The sequence below is a fragment of the Heptranchias perlo genome, chromosome 1, assembly GCF_035084215.1.
Source record: "Heptranchias perlo isolate sHepPer1 chromosome 1, sHepPer1.hap1, whole genome shotgun sequence".
Taxonomy (NCBI): Eukaryota; Metazoa; Chordata; class Chondrichthyes; order Hexanchiformes; family Hexanchidae; genus Heptranchias; species Heptranchias perlo.
In genome coordinates this window covers 44,306,687-44,327,417 of record NC_090325.1, presented here as the reverse complement: position 1 = coordinate 44,327,417, position 20,731 = coordinate 44,306,687, and the positions used below count along the sequence as shown (strand labels likewise).

The 20,731-nt window shown below is 45.8% G+C and overlaps 1 protein-coding gene across 1 annotated transcript in view; it reads left to right on the top strand.

Moving 5' to 3' along the window:
• The window catches only part of dnai1.2 (dynein, axonemal, intermediate chain 1, paralog 2), a 240,567-nt gene that overhangs the window by 138,747 nt on the left and 81,089 nt on the right, over positions 1 to 20,731 (top strand). Inside the window, exons 15-16 of the mRNA XM_067991157.1 lie at positions 11,409 to 11,496; positions 16,227 to 16,306. Coding sequence (XP_067847258.1) covers positions 11,409 to 11,496; positions 16,227 to 16,306 — 168 coding nt within the window. The remainder of the gene's footprint in view (positions 1 to 11,408; positions 11,497 to 16,226; positions 16,307 to 20,731) is intronic.

The window sequence follows — 20,731 nt, the reverse complement described above, 5'->3', positions numbered from 1 at the left end:
ATGCAGTGTGTTGGGCGAGGGTGACTGAAACAGATGGATCACATTGCATAAGGATTAGGGTGTGCAGCAGTGGTGGATGGATACAGCGGGAGGTGAGGAAGTGCATAGAAAGTGAAGGATGGGTGCTGCTGAAACTTAAGTGGGTATGGGGTGTTATGTGATGGAGTACGCTTGGCAAGGCAGAGTGAGATGGGGGTGTTGTAGACCACATGATGTGGGTGAATCACTTTTACTGACCTGGTTAGGTCATTAAACCACTTCCTGCACTGCTCACCACCTCAACCACCTCCAGCCACGGCTTCTTGGTGGCAGAATCAGATTTCTTCCTCCCACCGCTTGGGTAAATTGTTTCCCTCCTGGTCCTCAGTGCACCCAGTAGTACTTCAAAGGAACTATATGTGAACCTGGGTGCTGACCTTGGTCTCTTTTGAATCCATAGCTTAATTTCCTCCTTTCTCCTCCCAAATCAATTTTTTGCATTGGCCCCTTTAATTAGTGGACTTCAGATCACGTCATGAGGGTGCGTATTACGCCTGCTGCGCAGCTTGGAGACGTGAAACCTGGAAACAAAAATAATTGGCTTCAATTAAGTTGCAATTCCGACTCGCTCACTTCACTGCCAGGTTTCCCGCTCCAAGTAAAAATCATGCCCATAGTTACTAACTGCTTTCCATGCATGAAATTTACAACAGTCTTGTACCATAATACACAACACTCCTGCTAATTATACAGTAACCAAAAACAGTATCAAGCTCCGAGTAATTGTATTGGCAATGTAATGAAGTTAGGAACATAGCTATATAAATAAACTCTCTGGTCAACTGCGACAATTTCATATCGACACAGCATTGAGAGTTCAGCCTATCAGGAGGTTTAGAATGACATCTGGTGCCCTGAGCATAGACAGGGGCCAGCTACATAAATAGATCTTTCAGTCAGAAAAGATTAACTCCAACTTTGACAAAAAGACATCCCAGAGAAAGACTGCATGTACAATGATAGGAAACTACAGGTCTTCTGCTCCAGATTCTGAAATGTTTGGGTAGTTATACTTGAGTTTTGTCAGTCTTCTGGTGGGGGAGGTCTCTGTACACTTTACCTGTTTTCCCTTAGACCAGAGATCTTTCACAAGATTCAGGCAGAGGAAACAATAGCATACTTTTGACCAATGAAAACTTTGGGGTAGAATTTCCATAGAAATTCCCTCGATCTCACGCCATTTCATCTGGGTTTTTGCCAAGGTTACAGCGGGAGATTGGTAGAAACCCCATGGAAAATCTGCCTCTTCATTTTCTGATCTTCTGGCCCTCAGCTGGCTTGTCAGCATTCCAAGCAGGAAAGACTTCCAGACCTAATGAACAGTCAGGTCTAAGCACAGTTACCACCAAAACATTCAACTATAAGTTGTGATGGTGCAGCTAACTTCCAGGAAAGCCTACAATGCCAAATAGAGGTGTTTTATCCAAGGGTGCCTCTTAATCCGCTGAAGTATTATATATAAGTTTCTTTTTTTATTCATTCATGGGACATGGGTGTCTCTGGCAAGGCCAGCATTAATTGCCCTTAAGAAGGTGGTGGTGAGATGCATTCTTGAACCACTGCAGTCCGTGTGGTGAAGACTCTCCCATAGGTACTGTTAGGTAGGGAGTTCCAGGATTTTGACCCATCGACGATGAAGGAACGGTGATATATTTCCAAGTCGGGATGGTGTGTGACTTGGAGGGAAACATGCAGGTGGTGTTGTTCCCATGTGCCTGCTGCCCTTGTCCTTCTAGGTGGTAGAGGTCGTGAGTTTGGGAGGTGCTATCAAAGAAGCCTTGGCACATTGCTGCAGTGCATCCTGTGGATGGTACACGTTGCAGGCCACGGTGCGCCAGTGGTGAAGGGAGTGAATGTTTAGGGTGGTGGATGGGGTGCCAATCAAGCGGGCTGCTTTGTCCTGGATGGTGTCGAGCTTCTTGGGTGTTGTTGAAGCTGCATTCATCCAGGCCAGTGGAGAGTATTCCATCTCACTCCTGACTACTGCCTAGAAAATGGTGGAAAGTGTTTGGGGGGTCAGGAGGTGAGTCACTCGCTGCAGAATACCCAACCTCTGACCTGCTCTTGTAGCCACAGTATTTATGTGGCTGGTCCAGTTAAGTTTCTGGTCAATGGTGACCCCCAGAATGTTGATGGTGGGGGATTCAGCGATGAACCTCAAGGTAAGGTGGTTAGACACTCTCTTCGGGATGGTTATTATCTGGTGCAAATGTTACTTACCACTCATCAGCCCAAGCCTGGATATTGTCCAGGTCTTGCTGCATGCGGGTACGGACTACTTCGTTATCTGAGGGATTGAGAATGGAACTGAACACTCTGCAATCATCAGCTAACATCCCCATTTCTGACCTTATGATGGAGGGAAGGTCATTGATGAAGCAGCTAAAGATGGTTGGGCCTTGGTCACTGCCCTGAGGAACTCGTGCAGCAATGCCCTGGGGCTGAGATGATTGGCCTCCAACAACCACTACCATCTTCCTTTGTGTTAGGTATGACTCCAGCCACTGGAGAGTTTTTCCCCCTGATTCCCATTGACTTCAATTTTACTAGGGCTCCTTGGTGCCACACACTGTCAAATGCTGCCTTGATGTCAAGGGCAGTCATCCTCACTTCTGGAATTCAGCTCTTTTGTCCATGTTTGGGCCAAGGTTGTAATGAGGTCTGGAGCCGAGTGATCCTGGCGGAACCCAAAGTGAGCATCGATGAGCAGATTATTGGTGAGTAAGTGCCGCTTGTTAGCACTGTCGATGACCCCTTCCATCACTTTACTGATGATTGAGAGCAGACTGATGGGGCGTTAATTGTCCAGATTGGATTTGTCCTGCTTTTTGTGGACAGGACATACCTGAGCAATTTTCCACGTTATCGGGTGGATGCCAGTGTTGTAGCTGTACTGGAACAGCTTGGCTAGAGGCGCGGCTAGTTCTGGAGCACAAGTCTTCAGCACAACAACCAGGAGGTTGTTGGGGCCCATAGCCTTTGCTGTATCCAGTGCACTCAACCATTTCTTGCTATCACGTGGAATTTGCACTCACATGCTGGCCTCTGCCATCATTGAGGATCTTACAACACCAGGTTATAGTCCAACAGTTTTATTTGAAAAGCACAATAAAACTGTTGGACTATAACCTGGTGTTGTAAGATTCCCTACATTTGTCCACCCCAGTCCATCACCGGCATCTCCACATCATCATTGAGGATGGGGATGTTCACAGAGCTTCCTCCTCCTGTTAGTTGTTTTATTGTCCACCACCATTCATGACTGGATGTGGCATAACTGCAGATCTGATCCGTTGGTCGTGGAATCGCTTAGCTCTGTCTATAGCATGTTGCTTCCATTGTTTGGCATGCATGTATTCCTATGGTGTAGCTTCACCAGGTTGGCACCTCATTTTTAGGTACGCCTCGTGCTGCTTCTGGCATGCTCTTCTACACTCCTCATTGAACCAGGGTTGATCCCCTGTCTTGTTGGTTATGGTAGAGTGAGGAAAATGCTGGGCCATGAGGTTATAGATTGTGCTGGAATATAATTCCACTGCTGCTGATGGGCACACCTCAGGGATACCCACTTTTGAGCTGCTAGATCTGTTCTGAATCTATTCCATTTAGCACGGTGGTAGTGCCACACAACTCGTTGTTGGATGATGTCCTCAGTGTGAAGACAGTACTTCGTCTCCACAAGGAACTTGCAATGGTCACTCCTACCAATGGACAGATGCATCTGCGACAGGTAGATTGGTGAGGACAAGGTCAAGTAGGTTTTTCACTCGAGTTGGTTCGCTCACCACCTGCCGCCGGCCCAGTCTGGCAGCTGTGTCCTTCAGGGCTTGGCCAGCTCGGTCAGTCGTGGTGCTACCGAGCCACTCTTGGTGATGGACATTGAAGTCCCCCACCCAGAGTACATTCTGTGCCCTTGCTACCCTCAGTGCTTCCTCCGAGTGGTGCTCAATATGGCGGAAGATTGATTCATCAGCTGAAGGTGGGTGGTGGGACAGGACATACCCAGGGACAGTGATGGAAGAGTCCGGGTTGTTGGCTGGAAGGTATGATTCTGTGAGTATGGCTATGTCAGGCTGTAGCTTGACTAGTCTGTGGGACAGCTCAAGTCCCCAGTGAGGAGGACTTTGCAGGGTCGACTGGGCTTGGTTTGCCTTTGTCGTGTCCGGTGCCTATTGGTCCGATGCCGGGTGGTCCATCCGGTTTTATTCTTATTGTGACTTTCTGTAGCAAGATAGTACAGTGGCTTGCTAGGCCATTTCAGAGGGCGATTAAGCATCAACCACATTGCTGTGGGTCTGGAGTCACATATAGGCCAGACCAGGTAAGGACGGCAGGTTTTCTTCCCTAAAGGACATTATTGAACCAGATGGGTTTTTACGACAATCTGTTAGTTTCATGGCCACCACTATTGATACTAGTTTTTTAAAATTTATTTAATTAATTGAATTTAAATTCCCCAGCTGCCATGGCAGGATTTGAACTCATGACCCTGGATTATTAGTCCAGTGACATAGCCACTATGCTACCGTAGTTTATGAAATACTGTGATCTGTCCAAGCTTGCAAAGTAGAATGGGAAAACTTAATTTATAGCTAAGAATTAAGTTTTCTTAAAGGGAAAGTGTCCCAAGTGATTTTTTTTTGATGATAGAATAGGATCATAGAATGATATAGCACAGAAGGAGGCCATTTGGCCCATCGTGTCTGTGCCGGCTCATTGAAAGAACACTCCAATTAATCCCACTCCCCTGCTCTTTCCCCAACGCCCTGTAAATTTTCATCCTTCAAGTATTTATGCAATTCCCTTTTGAAAGTTATTGCATCTGCTTCCACCACCCTTTTAGGCAGTGCATTCCACATCATCATAACTCGCTACATAAAATTTTTTTTCCTCACATCACCCCTGGGTCTTTTGCCAATTACCTTAAATCTGTGTCCTCTGGTTACCGACCCTTCTGCCACTGGAAACAGTTTCTCCTTGTTTACTCTATCAAATCACTTTATGATTTTGAACACCTCTATCAAATCTCTTCTTCTTCTTCTCTGTTCTCAGAACAACCCCAGCTTCTCCAGTTTCTCCACATAACTGAAGTCTTTCATCCCTGGCACCATTCTAGTAAATCTCCACTGCACCCTCCCTAAGACCTGGATATCCTTCCTAAAGTTTGATGCCCAGAATTAGCCTTACTACTCCAGCTGGGGCCGAACCAGTGTTTTATAAAGGTTTAGCATAACTTCCTTGCTTTTGTACTCTATGCCTCTAAATAAAAAGCCAAAGATCCCATGTGCTTTTTTAACTGCATTCTCAACTTTTCCTGCCACCTTCAAAGACTTGAGCACATATACCCCCAGGTCTCTCTGTTCCTGCATCCCCTTTTAGAATTGTACCATTTAGTTTATATTGCCTCTCCTCATTCTTCCTACCAGAATGAATCACTTCACACTTCTCTATGTTAAATTTCATCTGCCATGTGTCTGCCCATTTCACCAGTCAGTCTGTATCCTTCTGGAGTCTGTTCCTATCCTCCTCACTGTTTACTACATTTCCGAGTTTCATGTCATCTGAAACTTTGAAATTATGCCCTGTATACCCAAGTCCAGGTAATATTTATCAAAAAGAGCAGTGGTCCCAACACCGACCCCTGGGGCACACCACTGTATTTTTCCCTCCAGTCTGAAAAACAACCGTTCGCCAGTACTCTCTGCTTTCTGCCTCTTAGCCAATAATATATCCACACAACCACTAACTAACTACAATAATTGAAAATGCAGAAAAGACCAAAAGGCTGTTAAACTTTTTCTGATGTGCATGGACTACAAACAAGACTGCTGACAAGAACAACTCGAATGAAGCCTGATATTTGGTAGTGTGTGGAGGGTGTCTGGTCACAACTCTGAGAAGGGGCAGTATTCCAAGCTGATTTTTCTTTGGATGGCAACATATCGTAAATGTATATGGAAGCTGAACAAATGAGGTAGAAAATAATAACTTTGAAGTGATTGTTTGTTTAAAAGAAAAGAATGATGGGAATGTGACAAAATTTTCCTTTTAACCATTCAGAACTGACAAATACAACATGACATTGGATCAAGTGAGCAGACACAAGCTTTTGGGGATCAGCACCTTTATCAGCTGGTACCACCTGAAGATCCCGGACAATCCTATGTTATTTTCATCTATTTAACTGTTATAAATGAGAATTGTACACTACTATTAACATTAGGGGGGTTAAATTCGATAACCCCCGAATCCAGGCGCGGGGGTCGCAGTGCGCGATTATCCCTCACCCAGTCGTTGCAATGCAGGCAGCACATGAGACTCATGCTGCCTGGTCATTTACCTGATTCCTGTGTGTAGCCAGCAATACCCGTGCCATTGAATGGCTGCACGCACCAGCAGGGGGCCCACTATGGGGCATGGCCAGCACTACTCAAAGGCAGCCTGCACCTCTTAAAGGGGAAGTGCACTGTCAATGCAAGCGGTGGAGGATAAGTGGAATGGCTGGATCCAGAAGAGAACATGCACCAAGGTTCTCTGACGCACTGGAAGCCTTAGGGGAGGAGGTGGACGTATGGAGGGCCATCCTGTACTTGCAGGGTGGCAGGAGACCATCCAGACACCAGCTGCGGAGGCAGTGGGAGGAAGTGGCTCTAGAGGTGAATGCCAGGAGCATTGCACCATGCATGTGGATGCAGTGCAAGAAAAAGTTCACTGATTTGACACGAGTAGTCAAGGTGAGTGAATGCAAGTGTCAAGTGGCACATCCTACCAACTGCATCACTGCTCCATGCACAACACCCCCTGTCACTCACCCACCAACAAACGCTGCCCATCCGTACACAACGCTGCACTTCAGATGCTGCATCTTACCCTCACATAGTACCATTCTTGCAATCCACACACCCACAACTCACAGGTCACACACATCAGCAGCTATTCTATCATGGCAGGCACATCAACCAAACATCTTGCAGGACACTCACTGACACAACTCCCTTTGTCTTGCAGGAGAAGGTGGTGCATAACAGCTGGCAACAGGAAAGAACAGACAGAGGATAGGCACACCTACTCGTTCTCCTCCCTATGGAGGAGACCATGCTGTGGATCATTGGACGGGTCGTCGCTGCGACCATGGCCACTGGCGGTGCTGGATGCCCCGATGATGAGGGTCTCTGCATACCTAATCCTCCTTCTCGTTTCCCACATCTCCCTCATCCCACAACCTTATCTGACTCACGTGCTGTAGATGGTGTCAGCACGTGAGTCTTACTTTCTCCTCTACCCGCTCCACAATTCAACTTGTTTCCCTTTGTCAATGCAGATAACCAAGAACTGGAACCAGCACTGTCCAAGGAGGAGGAGGAAGACAGTGACAATGAAGCCGCACCGTCACTTGATCTGACACTCTCATCCACCAGCTCAGATACTGACACTGCGCGTACTTTACAGGCTAGGATTCAGGAGGGATCTGCACGTGGTGAGACACTGGGCACAAGTGTGCAGGAGCCAGGGTGGGGGGAATGGATACCACAGGTACGCCGGAGGGCGTACACAACCAAATGCTTGGTGCACAGAAAGCCTGTGCACAATGTCAAAGGGCATGAAGGAGTCCAACACCAACTTGGCACAGGTCTTGCACAGAGCTTGGAGCCCATCCTTTCCCACATGGAACAGGTGGTCACCTCCATCAACACACCTGTAGAACCCACCATGATGCAGCCTGATGACCAATGTCTCAGCTTCCATTGCAGCACAAACAGATGCCATCAAAGGTCTGCATGCTTCATTTGAAGCTCAGACTGCTCCCTTGGGAGCTCAGACTGCTGCTATTGTGGCTCTGTATACCACTGTGGAACAGGGCTTCCTGGGCGTCACAGCACTTCAGTAATCTCTTCTCCAGAAGATCACCAGGATAGCTGAGGTGCCGCCCCATGCAAGTGGCAGTGGCGGCATGGCAGTCGAACCTGCTGTCCTCTCTCAGAGTGACAACATTACTGCTCCCACCCCTGCCTCTCCGCCAGTGCTCTTGCTGTTACCTGTCAGCCAGCCAGGCCAAGATGGTGCAGTCTGAAGCCGGGCTCTCCCAGCCCAGAGCTGCTCGTGATTGTCCTCCATGGCAATCTGCACTCTCCTCAATTGAAGGTTAGCAGCCTTTCACCACCCATGCTCCAGCCACTGGGGATGCACTTCGTAAAAGCACTAGGAAAGGAAAAGGCACACAAATGACAGGCACTGAGGGGAATGCACAAAGGTGAAGTGTAATATTGTATACATGATTTCATGTGTAAGTTTACAAATTTGTATTTGAAGTCGCAGTTGATGGTTTTTATTTATGCGATGAGCTCCGGGAGGAAGCAATGTGTAATCGTAAAGGGGACGATTTGATGGTCATGTGGGAGAGGACAGGTGGGGAGTATAGGACTGTTGGTGACTTGGGAGGTGTCGTTGATACTGATACTGCTCATGAATAAGGTGAGCACACAGAGCCCTGGCAGACAGGGCCTGTGCACCTTGTTGCCTCCTTGACTCTTGCTCTACTTCCTCATCCTCCTCTTCCTCCCCATCTAGCTCAGGTTTTGCCGGATAGGCGGTGACAAGGGCTGTTCCCTCAAGGGCAAGGTTGTGCAGCATACAATGACAAATCTTGACCCTCGCTCAGCGGAGTACTGCAGGGTTCCTCCAGAACGGTCCAGGCAGCAGAAGCATTGCTTTAGGATGCCTATGGTGTACTTGATGACATTTCATGTGGCCGCATGGCTCTCATTGTAGGCCTGCTCTGCACATGTGCATGCGTTCCTGACTGGAGTCATGAGGCACCTCATGAGGGGATAGTTCTTGTTGCCCAGTAGCCAGCCTTTGACTTACAATGCCAGTTGAAAGATAGATGGGACTTTGGACTGCCACATAATGAAGGTGTCATGACTGCTGCCAGGATAGCGGGCATTGACCTGGATGATGCGCTGCATGTGGTCACACACCAGCTGCACATTGAGGGAGTAGAATCCCTTTCTGTTCATGAAGATGGCCGAGTTTTGATGTGGAGTACGTATGGCAATGTGCGTGCAGTCAATGGCACCCTGCACCATGGGGAAACCTGCAATGCGAGCAAACCCTCATGCTCGCTCGTCCTGCTTCTCTCTGTCAAGCGGGAATGTTATGAATCAGTTGCACAGCTTGTACAGTGCCTCAGTGACCTCCCTTATGCAGCAGTGCACTGCAAACTGCGAGATGTTGCACATATCGCCAGCGGCGGCCTGAAAGAATCCAGAGCCTTAAAAGTTCAGTGCCACGGTTACATTGACAGCCACAGGCAATGCTGCCCTTGCCCTGCTCTGAGGCTACAGTTGTGGCTGCAGCAGTTGACATATCTCCATCATGACCTCTTTCTTGAACCACAGCCATCGCATGCACTGACATTCGCTCATATTAAGGTAAGAGAATTGGTCCCTGAAGGCCCTCATTGGATATGGTCTCCTGCTCAGTGCCCTGCACCACCTCCTCCTCCCTCTCCTTGCAGCTTGACCTGCTCTGCGTGGTCTTTAGGCATGCTCCCAGTCATGTTCAGTGCCCAGTGGGAGCCCTAGCAAGCCACCCATGGTTGCCAGAAATCTTGTTCAGCACACTGTGGTAAATGCCACCTGCCAGACCACTCTCTATATACTATTGCAACTTTCTCCAAGTATAGGATGCTTCAACAAATACGTCCAATTGTACCAGCAGCCAGAAGCAATAACCCAGTAACCAACCTGCAACACCTGCATGATCCCTTTTAAATAGCGCTTTTGGGGGGGTCCTCTAGACCGAGGCCTTCTACGACCTGTTCAGCTGTGTGTGGTTAAGACCGTGCATTGGCTGGAGCATTGAGTTCCAAAATCGTATCTGTCCCTTTAAATCAGCGTCGCACACTGATCTAATGCATATTCTCCTTACTTTACATGCTGCCAGCGTTCGTTATCTGCACGTGTGCAAAAGCCTTTACCAATGTAGAAATGCATAAACAGTTACTTGACCATATTGATGTAGAAATGCATGATGGATATTTGACCATGTTAACTCTTTGGCTCACATAATGGGGTAGCTACAGCTCACATACACAGAAAGACACAATTGTGTAATTATATTTAAGCCTTGGTATGTTGATAATTAAGTTGGCTGTGCAGGTGCTTAGTACCGTCTGGCCCCCCTAGCAGATAAGGGTATTGCTGACTATAAAATATAATGAGAATACAGTTTCTTGAGAGGCCATGTGGCCTTGAGACTGACTTCAGTCCTACTGATAACCAGCTCAAGAATGTAGGGAGGATAATGTGCTCAGGCCTACGAGGCCTACGTGCCAATATAGGAATGAGCTATGGACGTCCAGAGGGGGCAGGCTCACTATTTGATTGACCAACTACCTGAACCAATAAAGAATGTACGTGTACGCCCATATTCTACACAGGTGGGCGTACACCATTAACTGTATAAACCTAAGCTGTCTCAATGACTCAAGGAAGTTGTGCCTTCAATCATGGCTTGAGGTTGCACTTCCCTTGTATACAAGTCAATTAAAGTAAAACTTTTCCCTTTGTTGATACTGGTCTGAGTGTGTTAGTGCATTGGTATAGTGTTAATTTTCGACACCAAGATGGTGTCTGGTGCATGTCACGCTAGAAGCATCCAGCCTAATTTATAGCCCTAGATATTTAAAAATAAGTCACTATTGAAGTTCTGGAGATTGTGGTGATGTGTTGCACATTACCTGGAAGGACTGCGTGAGATTGTGGACTGTTGAAATGTGGAGGATGCAGAGCTCCTGTGTATGGAATTCTAGAGTAGTTTGTACTGTTGGTGTTGGATGATCTGTTGCTGCAAGATATCACTATGTACCCCATATGACAATGATAGCAATATACAAATATTGCTATCACTATGTTTGTCCAGTTGTATTGAGTTGGAACTCAAAGTTAAGGAAGACCATCACCATGAATTCGTGAAATTCCACTCTCAGTGCTTCTCTGTTACAGTGAACTAAAGTCCACCACGAGATGAATTAAGACTGTCCGTTTCATGTCAACTAGGATCTATAGTAGTTACATGAAACAGAGAAGACAACTATCACTTTAGTTAGGTTACATATTTAATTATGGTATTATTAAGATATTATTGGGGCAATTTGTATTAAGGTGTTGCTGGAATATTTTACAATTTCAAATTAACCTACCTACAGTGACAAAAATGGATTACTTCCTCTTGAAATGTAAAGTTGAGGAGCCTGAGAAAATTAAAAAAATAAAACTTGGGTTTCTTTCCATATTAATATGAATAGCCTAATGATGCATTTAGTTAAGAAAATACAGTTCACTAAAGTATATTCTTCCTATTGCCAGGATGAAATTGTTCATACAGATGTTATCAAGCTTACAATGGATGGAATTTGCAAGGATGCACTGGAAAACCTGCAGCTGAAAATTATGGGTAAGCCCCCACAACATTTAATCAATTAATTGCTCACAAAGAGCTATTAATTATTTTTCCTTTTCAAGAATGTTAAAATGGAACTAATGTGGAATTTCCTACAATCAGCTTTCTGATTCAGGTAAATCATAAGTCTTTTGGGCAAATAACTACATTTCTTACATGTCAGAACTGCTATTAGGGGTTAAAAAAAAAGTTTTAACAAGTTTTATTTCCCCAGCTAAATTTTAAGTTCCCCCACATTATAATCGCTGACAGGACCTTAACTTTTTAATTTTCTACCTAATGATAAGTGGTAAAAAGTTTTGGCGTTGTGGTTTAGTAGCAGATCACTAGCAGCAGCATAGAGGTAGTGTACATGGCAGGATGGTTTATGGAACATAAGGCTACACTGTCTTTTCCAACAAGCTATTTGTGTAAAATTATTTTTTAAAAAACAACTTTTTACCTGTTGTTCTCCCCTCATGCCTGTTTTTGAAGAGCTATGTTGAATCACTCCATCCGTTCCAACAAAACATTTCAGGTGCTGACTGCCCTTTGTGCGTTTCCTTTATTTTCTCATTATTTAAATTTTTAGCACTGGACAGATTTTCTTTTTATCCAAGCTAGTTTTAAATTTAAGTTTAAATTTAAGTTAAGATTTTAAATTTAAAATCAACTAACCAACCAGTAAATAGATAACAAAGAAGCGCTTAACAGCCAATTAAGTACTTTTTGAAGTGCGGTCACTGTTGTGATATAGGGGAATGTGGCAACCAATTGCGCACAGCAAGGCCCCACAAACAGCAATGAGATCCGCAACCATCTGGTACACCAACTCTACAGCAGACGCCGCAACCTCGAAACTAAGATAGAGTCCATACTCTCAACCTGTACTCAGGACACAGCAGACCAGCTACGAGATACCGCCAAACAGACGAGGCAACGGAACTACGCTGCCTACATGAAAACCAAGAGCAGGAAGCTTGAGAAACTCGGCATCACCACCAGCATCGACCAAGCTTCCCCTGGTACCACGGTTGCAACCACAGGGAAGTCTATCGTCAATTTGTCCGACCACACCCTTCAACCAGACGAAAATGAAGTTCTCAGCCGAGGGCTCAATTTCTGCCCCACTACCAAAATGGACCCCATTACTCTTGCGGCGGACACAGAGGAATTCATCAGGAGAATGAGGCTCCGGGAATTCTTCCACAAACCCCAAGATTTCAGCAGCGAACCCAATGAGACAATCAACGATTCGGAACAGCAGACAGAGGGATCCGCGGTACAGCAACCGAAGAGGAAAGAGTCAAACTGGACTCCTCCGGAGGGTCGCTGCCCTCAGCTTGACATGTATGCTCAAGCTGTCAGGAAATGCGTCAATGCCAGATTCATCAGCCGCACTCAGAAGACAGTCCAGAATGTCACCCGAGCACAACGCAACGCCATCAACGCTCTCAAGACCAACCGCAACATCGTCATCAAACCAGCGGACAAAGGAGGAGCCATCGTCATACAGAACAGAATGGACGATTGCAAAGAAGCATACCGACAACTGGACAACCAGGAACACTACAGACGGTTACCCGCAGATCCGACCAAAGAACACACCCACCAGCTCAACAAACTGATCAAGACCTTCGATCCAGACCTTCAAAGCATCCTACGCGCTCTCATCCCACGTACTCCCCGCGTGGGAGACTTCTACTGCCTCCCAAAGATACACAAAGCCAACACACCCAGACATCCTATCGTATCAGGCAACGGAACCCTGTGTGAGAACCTCTCTGGATACATCGAGGGCATCCTGAAACCCATCGTACAGGGAACCCCCAGCTTCTGTCGCGACACTACAGACTTCCTACAAAAACTCAGTACCCACGGACCAGTTGAACCAGGAACACTTCTCACCACGATGGACGTTTCGGCACTCTACACCAGTATCCCCCACGATGACGGCATCGCTGTGACAGCATCAATACTCAACACCAACAACAGCCAATCTCCAGACGCCATCCTACAACTCATCCGCTTCATCCTGGATCACAATGTCTTCACCTTCGATAACCAGTTCTTTACCCAAACACACGGAACAGCCATGGGGACCAAATTCGCACCCCAATACGCCAACATTTCCATGCACAAGTTCGAGCAGGACTTCTTCACTGAACAGGACCTCGAACCAACGCTATACACCAGATACATCGACGACATTTTCTTTCTATGGACCCACGGTGAAGAATCACTAAAGAGACTACACGATAACATCAACAAGTTCCATCCCACCATCAAGCTCACCATGGACTACTCCTCAGAATCAGTTTCTTTCTTGGACACACGAATCTCCATCAAAGACGGGCACCTCAGCACCTCACTCTACCGCAAACCCACGGACAACCTCACGATGCTCCACTTTTCCAGCTTCCACCCTAACCACGTCAAAGAGGCCATCCCCTATGGACAGGCCCTGCGAATACACAGGGTCTGCTCGGACGAGGAGGAAAGCGATGGACACCTACAGACGCTGAAAGACGCCCGACTCATCGATCGGAACTACGACGGGCCACAGTGAAAAATCGCATAGACCTCCTCAGAAGACTAACACGGGACGCAACCAACAGAGTACCCTTTGTCGTCCAGTACTTCCCCGGAGCGGAGAAACTACGCCATGTTCTCCGCAGCCTTCAACATATCATCAATGACGACGAACACCTCGCTATGGCCATCCCCACACCTCCACTACTCGCCTTCAAACAGCCACCCAACCTCAAACAGACCATCGTTCGCAGCAAATTACCCAGCTTTCAGGAGAACAGTGTCCACGACACCACACAACCCTGCCACGGTAACCTCTGCAAGACATGCCAGATCATCGACACAGATACCACCATCACACGAGAGGACATCACCCACCAGGTGCATGGTTCATACTCCTGTGACTCGGCCAACATTGTCTACCTCATACTTTGCAGGAAAGGATGCCCCAGAGCATGGTACATTGGCGAGACCATGCAGACACTGCGACAACGGATGAACGGACACCGCACAACAATCGCCAGACAGGAGGGTTCCCTCCCAGTCGGGGAACACTTCAGCAGTCAAGGACATTCAGCCACCGACCTTCGGGTAAGCGTACTCCAAGGCGGCCTTCGAGACACACGACAACGCAAAATCGTCAAGCAGAAATTGATAGCCAAGTTCCGCACCCATGAGCACTGCCTCAACCGGGATCTTGGGTTCATGTCACGCTACACGTAACCCCACCAGCGAACAAATGTTATCTGTTTTTAATATAACTGGTCATTTGCTGTTTTTCTCTTCCTTCCGGATGTTTCTATGTTTCTGCCTCTCTCTCTCTCTCTCTCTCTTTTTTTTGGTTTGTATATTCGGTGGCCCTGTAGGTAACACCTCTCTGTCTGAACACTTTGATTGCCTTGGCAACGGGCAGTTGGAAAGACTATCTGTAATCACCAGGTATTGTTCTGTGATTTATAAATGCGAAGGGTTTGATGATTTCATTTCCACATTCACCTGAGGAAGGAGGAAGCCTCCGAAAGCTTGTGATTTTCAAATAAAATTGTTGGACTATAACTTGGTGTTGACAAATTGTTTACAATTGTCAACCCCAGTCCATCACCGGCATCTCCACATCACAGCAATGAGATAACCATTGGATCACCTGATTTTGGTGTTGGTTGAGGGATATATATTGGCCAGGACACCAGGGTGAACTCCCCCGCTCTTCTTCGAATAGTGTTGTGGTTCTTTTATGTCCACCTGTGAGGGTAGTCAGGGCCTTGGTTTTACATCTCATCCAAAAGACGGTACTTCCAATAGCGCAGCATTTCCTCAGTCCTGCACTGCAGTGTCAGCCTGGATTACGTGCTCAAGTCTGTGGAGTGGGACTTGAACCCACAATCTCATCCTTGGTTGGATGGCTGCCCAGGAGGCAAAGCAAGGAGCTGTGAAATTCACCTAGCCATACCAATACGGCATCAACCTCAGCCTGGCCCACAGTCGCAGCTCCGTGGAACCCTTGAATCTGTAGGGCCCATTCCTTATGGACAGTCAGCTCCTTAAGGAAGGTGTTTCCACCTCTAGACTGAGCATGCCAACTTGACCTTTGGGGAACAAACAGAGAAAATGTTACGTGGGTTGCTTAGTGTGAGGTACAGACGTTGATGTGACAGGCTTTGTTTCAGGCATTGGCATCTTTTCCTCAGCAGAGACTGAAGCTGTCAAATTCATCAACTCGCCACTCTGAAAAAGCTGTCTCCCACGGCATCAAACATTTGCAACTTACTTGCCTCCCTACACCCCACCTGGCACGCCTTGCGAGGAGTCCTCGTCATGCCTCAATCTGAGCTATGGCGTCTGTTCTCAACTTTTTATAGTGCCATGTGGTTGGTCTATAGGATAAGTCATTGCGTGTGCCTTCTGCAATGTTCCTGATCCATTATTGACCTCACTACGGTGTTAACAGATCCATTTTCCAGCAATTTACGGCGCAAATATAGTGCAATACGAACGGGGATCTAAAATGTCCAATTTATGGTGTTCGCCGCCAAATATACCATTTCAACAAATTCAGGCCGTTTCTTTTCCTTGACTTTCAGAAGATTTAAACCACAAAATTTAAGTTAATTAAAATACAGGGTTTTCCAGCCTTACCAATGAAAAGAATTGGTAAAGCAAAAACCTCTGAACTTTCAAACCTGAACCCTTCACATTTTGTGTATTTTAACTAGGATGTGGAATATCCTTTGACTTCCATAAAGAGAAAGACAACTTATTTCTAGTGGGCACAGAAGAAGGAAAAATACACAAGGTAAGATCTCCATCAGAACAATGTTCCTACACTGTTTAAAAAAAATTGTAAACAATTTTACAACACCAAGTTATAGTCCAACGATTTTTATTTGAAATCTACAAGCTTGTAGATTTCAAATAAAAATCGTTGGACTATAACTTGGTGTTGTAAAATTGTTTACAATTGTCAACCCCAGTCCATCACTGGCATCTCCACATCATGTTTAAAAAAAACAATCAGAATGTTAGGATGCATCGCAAAGTATATGATATATCAATCCAATTAAGTCATTTTAAAACTGTATTTGGTCTTGGTAAGACCATATCTGGAGTTTTAGTCTCCTTATTTCAAAAAGGATATTCAGTTATTGAAGGGGGTACAGAGAAGGGCTACACAGTTGATCCCAGAATTGAAGGGAATGACGTTCAAGGAAAGATTGACTACCCTGTGACTTTTCTCCCTTGAAAAGAGAAGACTGAGAGGGGATATGTTAGAAGTGTTTAAAATTATGAAAAGTTTGGACAAATGGGATCCAAGTAAGCTTTTCTGCCATGTACAGCATTTAAGCACAAGAGGTCATGTTTACAAATTATGGACAACAAAAGAAAATAAGAAATGCAGGAGGAACATTTTTTACCAAAAGTGTGGTAATATGTGAAACAGGTTACTTGCACGGTTGGTGAAACAGGAAACTTTAATAGATTTCAAGAAGGAGCTAGACAGGTGCTTGCCAACAAATAGAATTCAGGGTTATTAAAAATGCACCAAGGGAATACTGTGGATAGGTGGACTAGATAGACCAAAGGTCTTCTCCAGCCTGTAGCTGTTACTATGTGACTATGTACCTTAGATTTATATATTACAAATATACTGTAATTGCAGATCAACTTGCACCAATTGCACCATTTTCCGAGAGGCTGCTGACAGAAAGTTGGTAATTTTTAGTGCATTTGAAAGTATTAAAATGTCCCCATATTACTTCCATCCTAGGAAAGAGAAACTGGAAATGAGACACCCAAATTCCACAACTTGGGGAAAGTGAAAACCCAGTACAAAAGAATTTTCACCTCTTTATGACCTAAATCCTCTATTTTTGATACTTTCCAATTATACTGCAAAATATAGGCTGTAAAATTTCTGGATTAGAATAGGGTGCCGCACCCAGGAGGCCTCTGCAGGGATTTCACCCCATTTAAACTAGACCTTTTTAAATTCTGGTTGGGGGCTGTGGATGGATCTTCCACCTCCCCCCGCTCCCCACCCATGTCAAGTTTCCCGGATTCCCTGGGAATTCTTCCCTTTATGCCATTGAAAGGCCTCAGCTGAACTCACATCAGATGTGATCAAGCGTGAGTCCTTTGAGGTCTTCTGAAGGCCCCAAACTTTTACTAGAGTAAGGTAATTGTTCCCAGAGAGGATCAATTATCTTCTGTTGCAGCATAATGCCTCCAGTGGGAGCTGAAGACTTTTTAAAAAAAAACATTCTTTTGTTCAGTCCATTTGAGTCTCAGAGATTTCAGGCAGAGTGATTCTGGAGCTGCTCCACCTTAGAAGGAAGGCCTATCCCTGATATGCAAATAAACTAATTCCCGTGATTTGAGATGGGGTCTCTGACCTTGGATTAGGGCGGGTGGGGGCTCCGCTCCGTTACACTTGGACCATAATTCTGAAACTCTTGGATCAAATATTTTAAAAATTTAATGGTGTGATATTTGTGCCATGAAAAATCATTTTGAATTAAGGCTCAAACTTACTGAAATGTGGGCAACAAGAAAAATACTGCAGTGGTAAGGGCAAAAAAAGGAGACTTCCTCAAACATCAATCCACAGCTGCTCCATTTGATATACCTGAGGCTCTTCCTGGGCCAAAGCAAAAAAACATGCCAAAAGTCTTTCTCTCCAAAGAGAGCCATTCTGGTACCTCACAAAAGTAATCTATACCTTACAGGATTAATTACCTTTCCTGTTGAATGATTTGTGACCTTTCCTTGGACCTCAGCTGATGAGTTCAGCTGAGCCATTTGTAAAAGGCAAAATTCACGGAGTAGACTGGGAACTTTCCCAGACATGTTCCCTTGACATGTGGGAAAACGTGCAAAATATTTGCCACCGCCCAACCGGAAAAAAAGCAAAACCAAAAACTCTGGGTAGAATTCCAGGCGCAACTTGGTTCCATCCTATTTTACGTACCCCAATCAGGCAGCCTGTCTCAGATCTGCCCAGAGCCTGATCAGAATTTCAGACCCAATGTAAAAGGACAACCCACCAAGAGTCATCAGAATCATTGTAACTTGCTGTGTCCTGCATTTGCTATGCAGAAAGGGTTTCTATTTCCTGAAGCTGAAGGTAATCTAGATGACGAAGAAGATAGAGAAGATTGGTGTTAAGGAAGGAGAGGAAGTTGAGCAAGAATGCCTGTAGTCAGAGAAAGGAGTCAGCGACATGTAAAAGTCTTTTAGTAAACATATTAATAGTTAACATAGAAAATAGGAGCAGGAGTAGGCCATTCGGCCCTTCGAGCCTGCTCCATCATTCAATATGATCTTGGCTGATCCTTTATCTCAATACCATATTCCTACTCTCTCCCCATATCCCATGATGCCTTTTGTGTCTAGAAATCTATCTATCTTTTTCTTAAATATATTCAGTGACTTGGCCTCCACGGCCTTCTGTGATAGAGAATTCCAAAGGTTCACCACCCTCTGAGTGAAGAAATTTCTCTTCATCTCAGTCCTAAATGTCCTACCCCATATCCTGAGACTGTGACCCCTTGTTCATGACCCCACCCCCCCCTCCCCCCTCCCAGCCACGGGAAACATCCTCCCTGCATCCAGTCTTTCTAGCCCTGTCAGAATTTTATACGTTTCAAAGGTTAGTCAAAGGAAGGGTGGGGCCGATCAGGGACAAAAAAGATGATCTTGTGGAAGCTGAGGTACTAAATCAATACTTCGCATCCGTCTTCACTAGAGAAGAGGATGCTGCCATTATAGCAGTAAAAGAGGAGGTAGTAGCGATACTGGATAGGATAAAAATAGATAAAGAGGAGGTACTTAATAGATTGGCAGTACTCCACGTGTTAAAGTCACCCGGTCCAGAAGGAATGCATCCTAGGTTACTAAGGTTAAGGGTAGAAATTGTAGAGGCTCTGGCCACAATCTTCCAATCCTCCTTAAATATGGGGATGGTCCCGGAGGACTGCAGATGTCGCACCCCTGTTCAAAAAAGGGGATAGGGATAAATCCGGCAATTACAAGCCAGCTAGCCTGACATTGGTGGTGGGGAAACTTTTAGAGACAATAATCCAGGACAAAATTAATTGGCACTTGGAAAAGTATGGGCGAATAAATGAAAGTCAGCATGGATTTGTTAAAGGAAAATCCTGTTTGACCAACTTGATTGAATTCTTTGATGAAGTAACGGAGAGGGTTGATGAGGGTAGTGCGGTTGATGTTGTGTATATGGACTTTCAAAAGGTATTTGATAAAGTACCATATAATAGACGTATTAGAATTGTAGCCCATGGAATAAAAGGGACAGTGGCAGTGTGGATACAAAATTGGCTAAGGGACAGAAAGCAGAGAGTTGTGGTGAATGGTTGTTTTTCAGAATGGAGGGAAGTATACAGTGGTGTTCCCCAGGGGTGAGTATTAGGACCAATGCTCTTTTTGATATATATTAATGACTTGGACTTGGGTATTCAGGGCATAATTTCAAAGTTTGCAGATGACACAAAACTTGGAAATGTAGTAGACAATGTGAAGGATAATACCAGACTTCAGGAGGAAATGGGCAGACTCATAACAACAGATGGAAATTTAATGCAGAGAAGGGTAAAGTGATGCATTTTGAAGGAAGAATGAGGAGTGGCAATATATATTAAATGGTACAATTTTAAAAGGGGTGTAGGAACAGAGACCTAGGGGTGCACATACACAAATCTTTGAAGGTGGCAGGACAAGTTGAGATGGCTGTTAAAAAAATTATATGGAATCCTGGGCTTTGTTAATAGAGGCATAGGGCTCGATATTAGCAGGGCGGGGGGGTCGACTGGGTGCTTGGGTAACGCGCCCGGTGAAATCAGTGTGCTCCGCACGCAATTATAAGCTAATTGGAGCCACTTCCCTTTGCTTCCGGGTTTCCCGCTGGTAAGCTGCGCGGCGAGCGGACTGCGCATGCGCAGCAAGGTCTGTCAGCTGGAGGAGCCCTATTTAAAGGGGCAGTCCACCAATGCTCCTCCTGCAGCAAACAACCAATGCTGAACCATGGAGCACGCCAGAGGGAAGGCTGCCCCAAGATTTTCAGACTCCTCATTCCAGCTGCTGCTGAATGGGGTGAGGAGGAGGAGGGAAATATTTTTCCCGTCTGATGGGAGGAAGTGCCCTCCCTCCACCACGAAGAAGGCATGGCTGGAGGTGGCCGAGGAGGTCACCAGCTACAGCAATG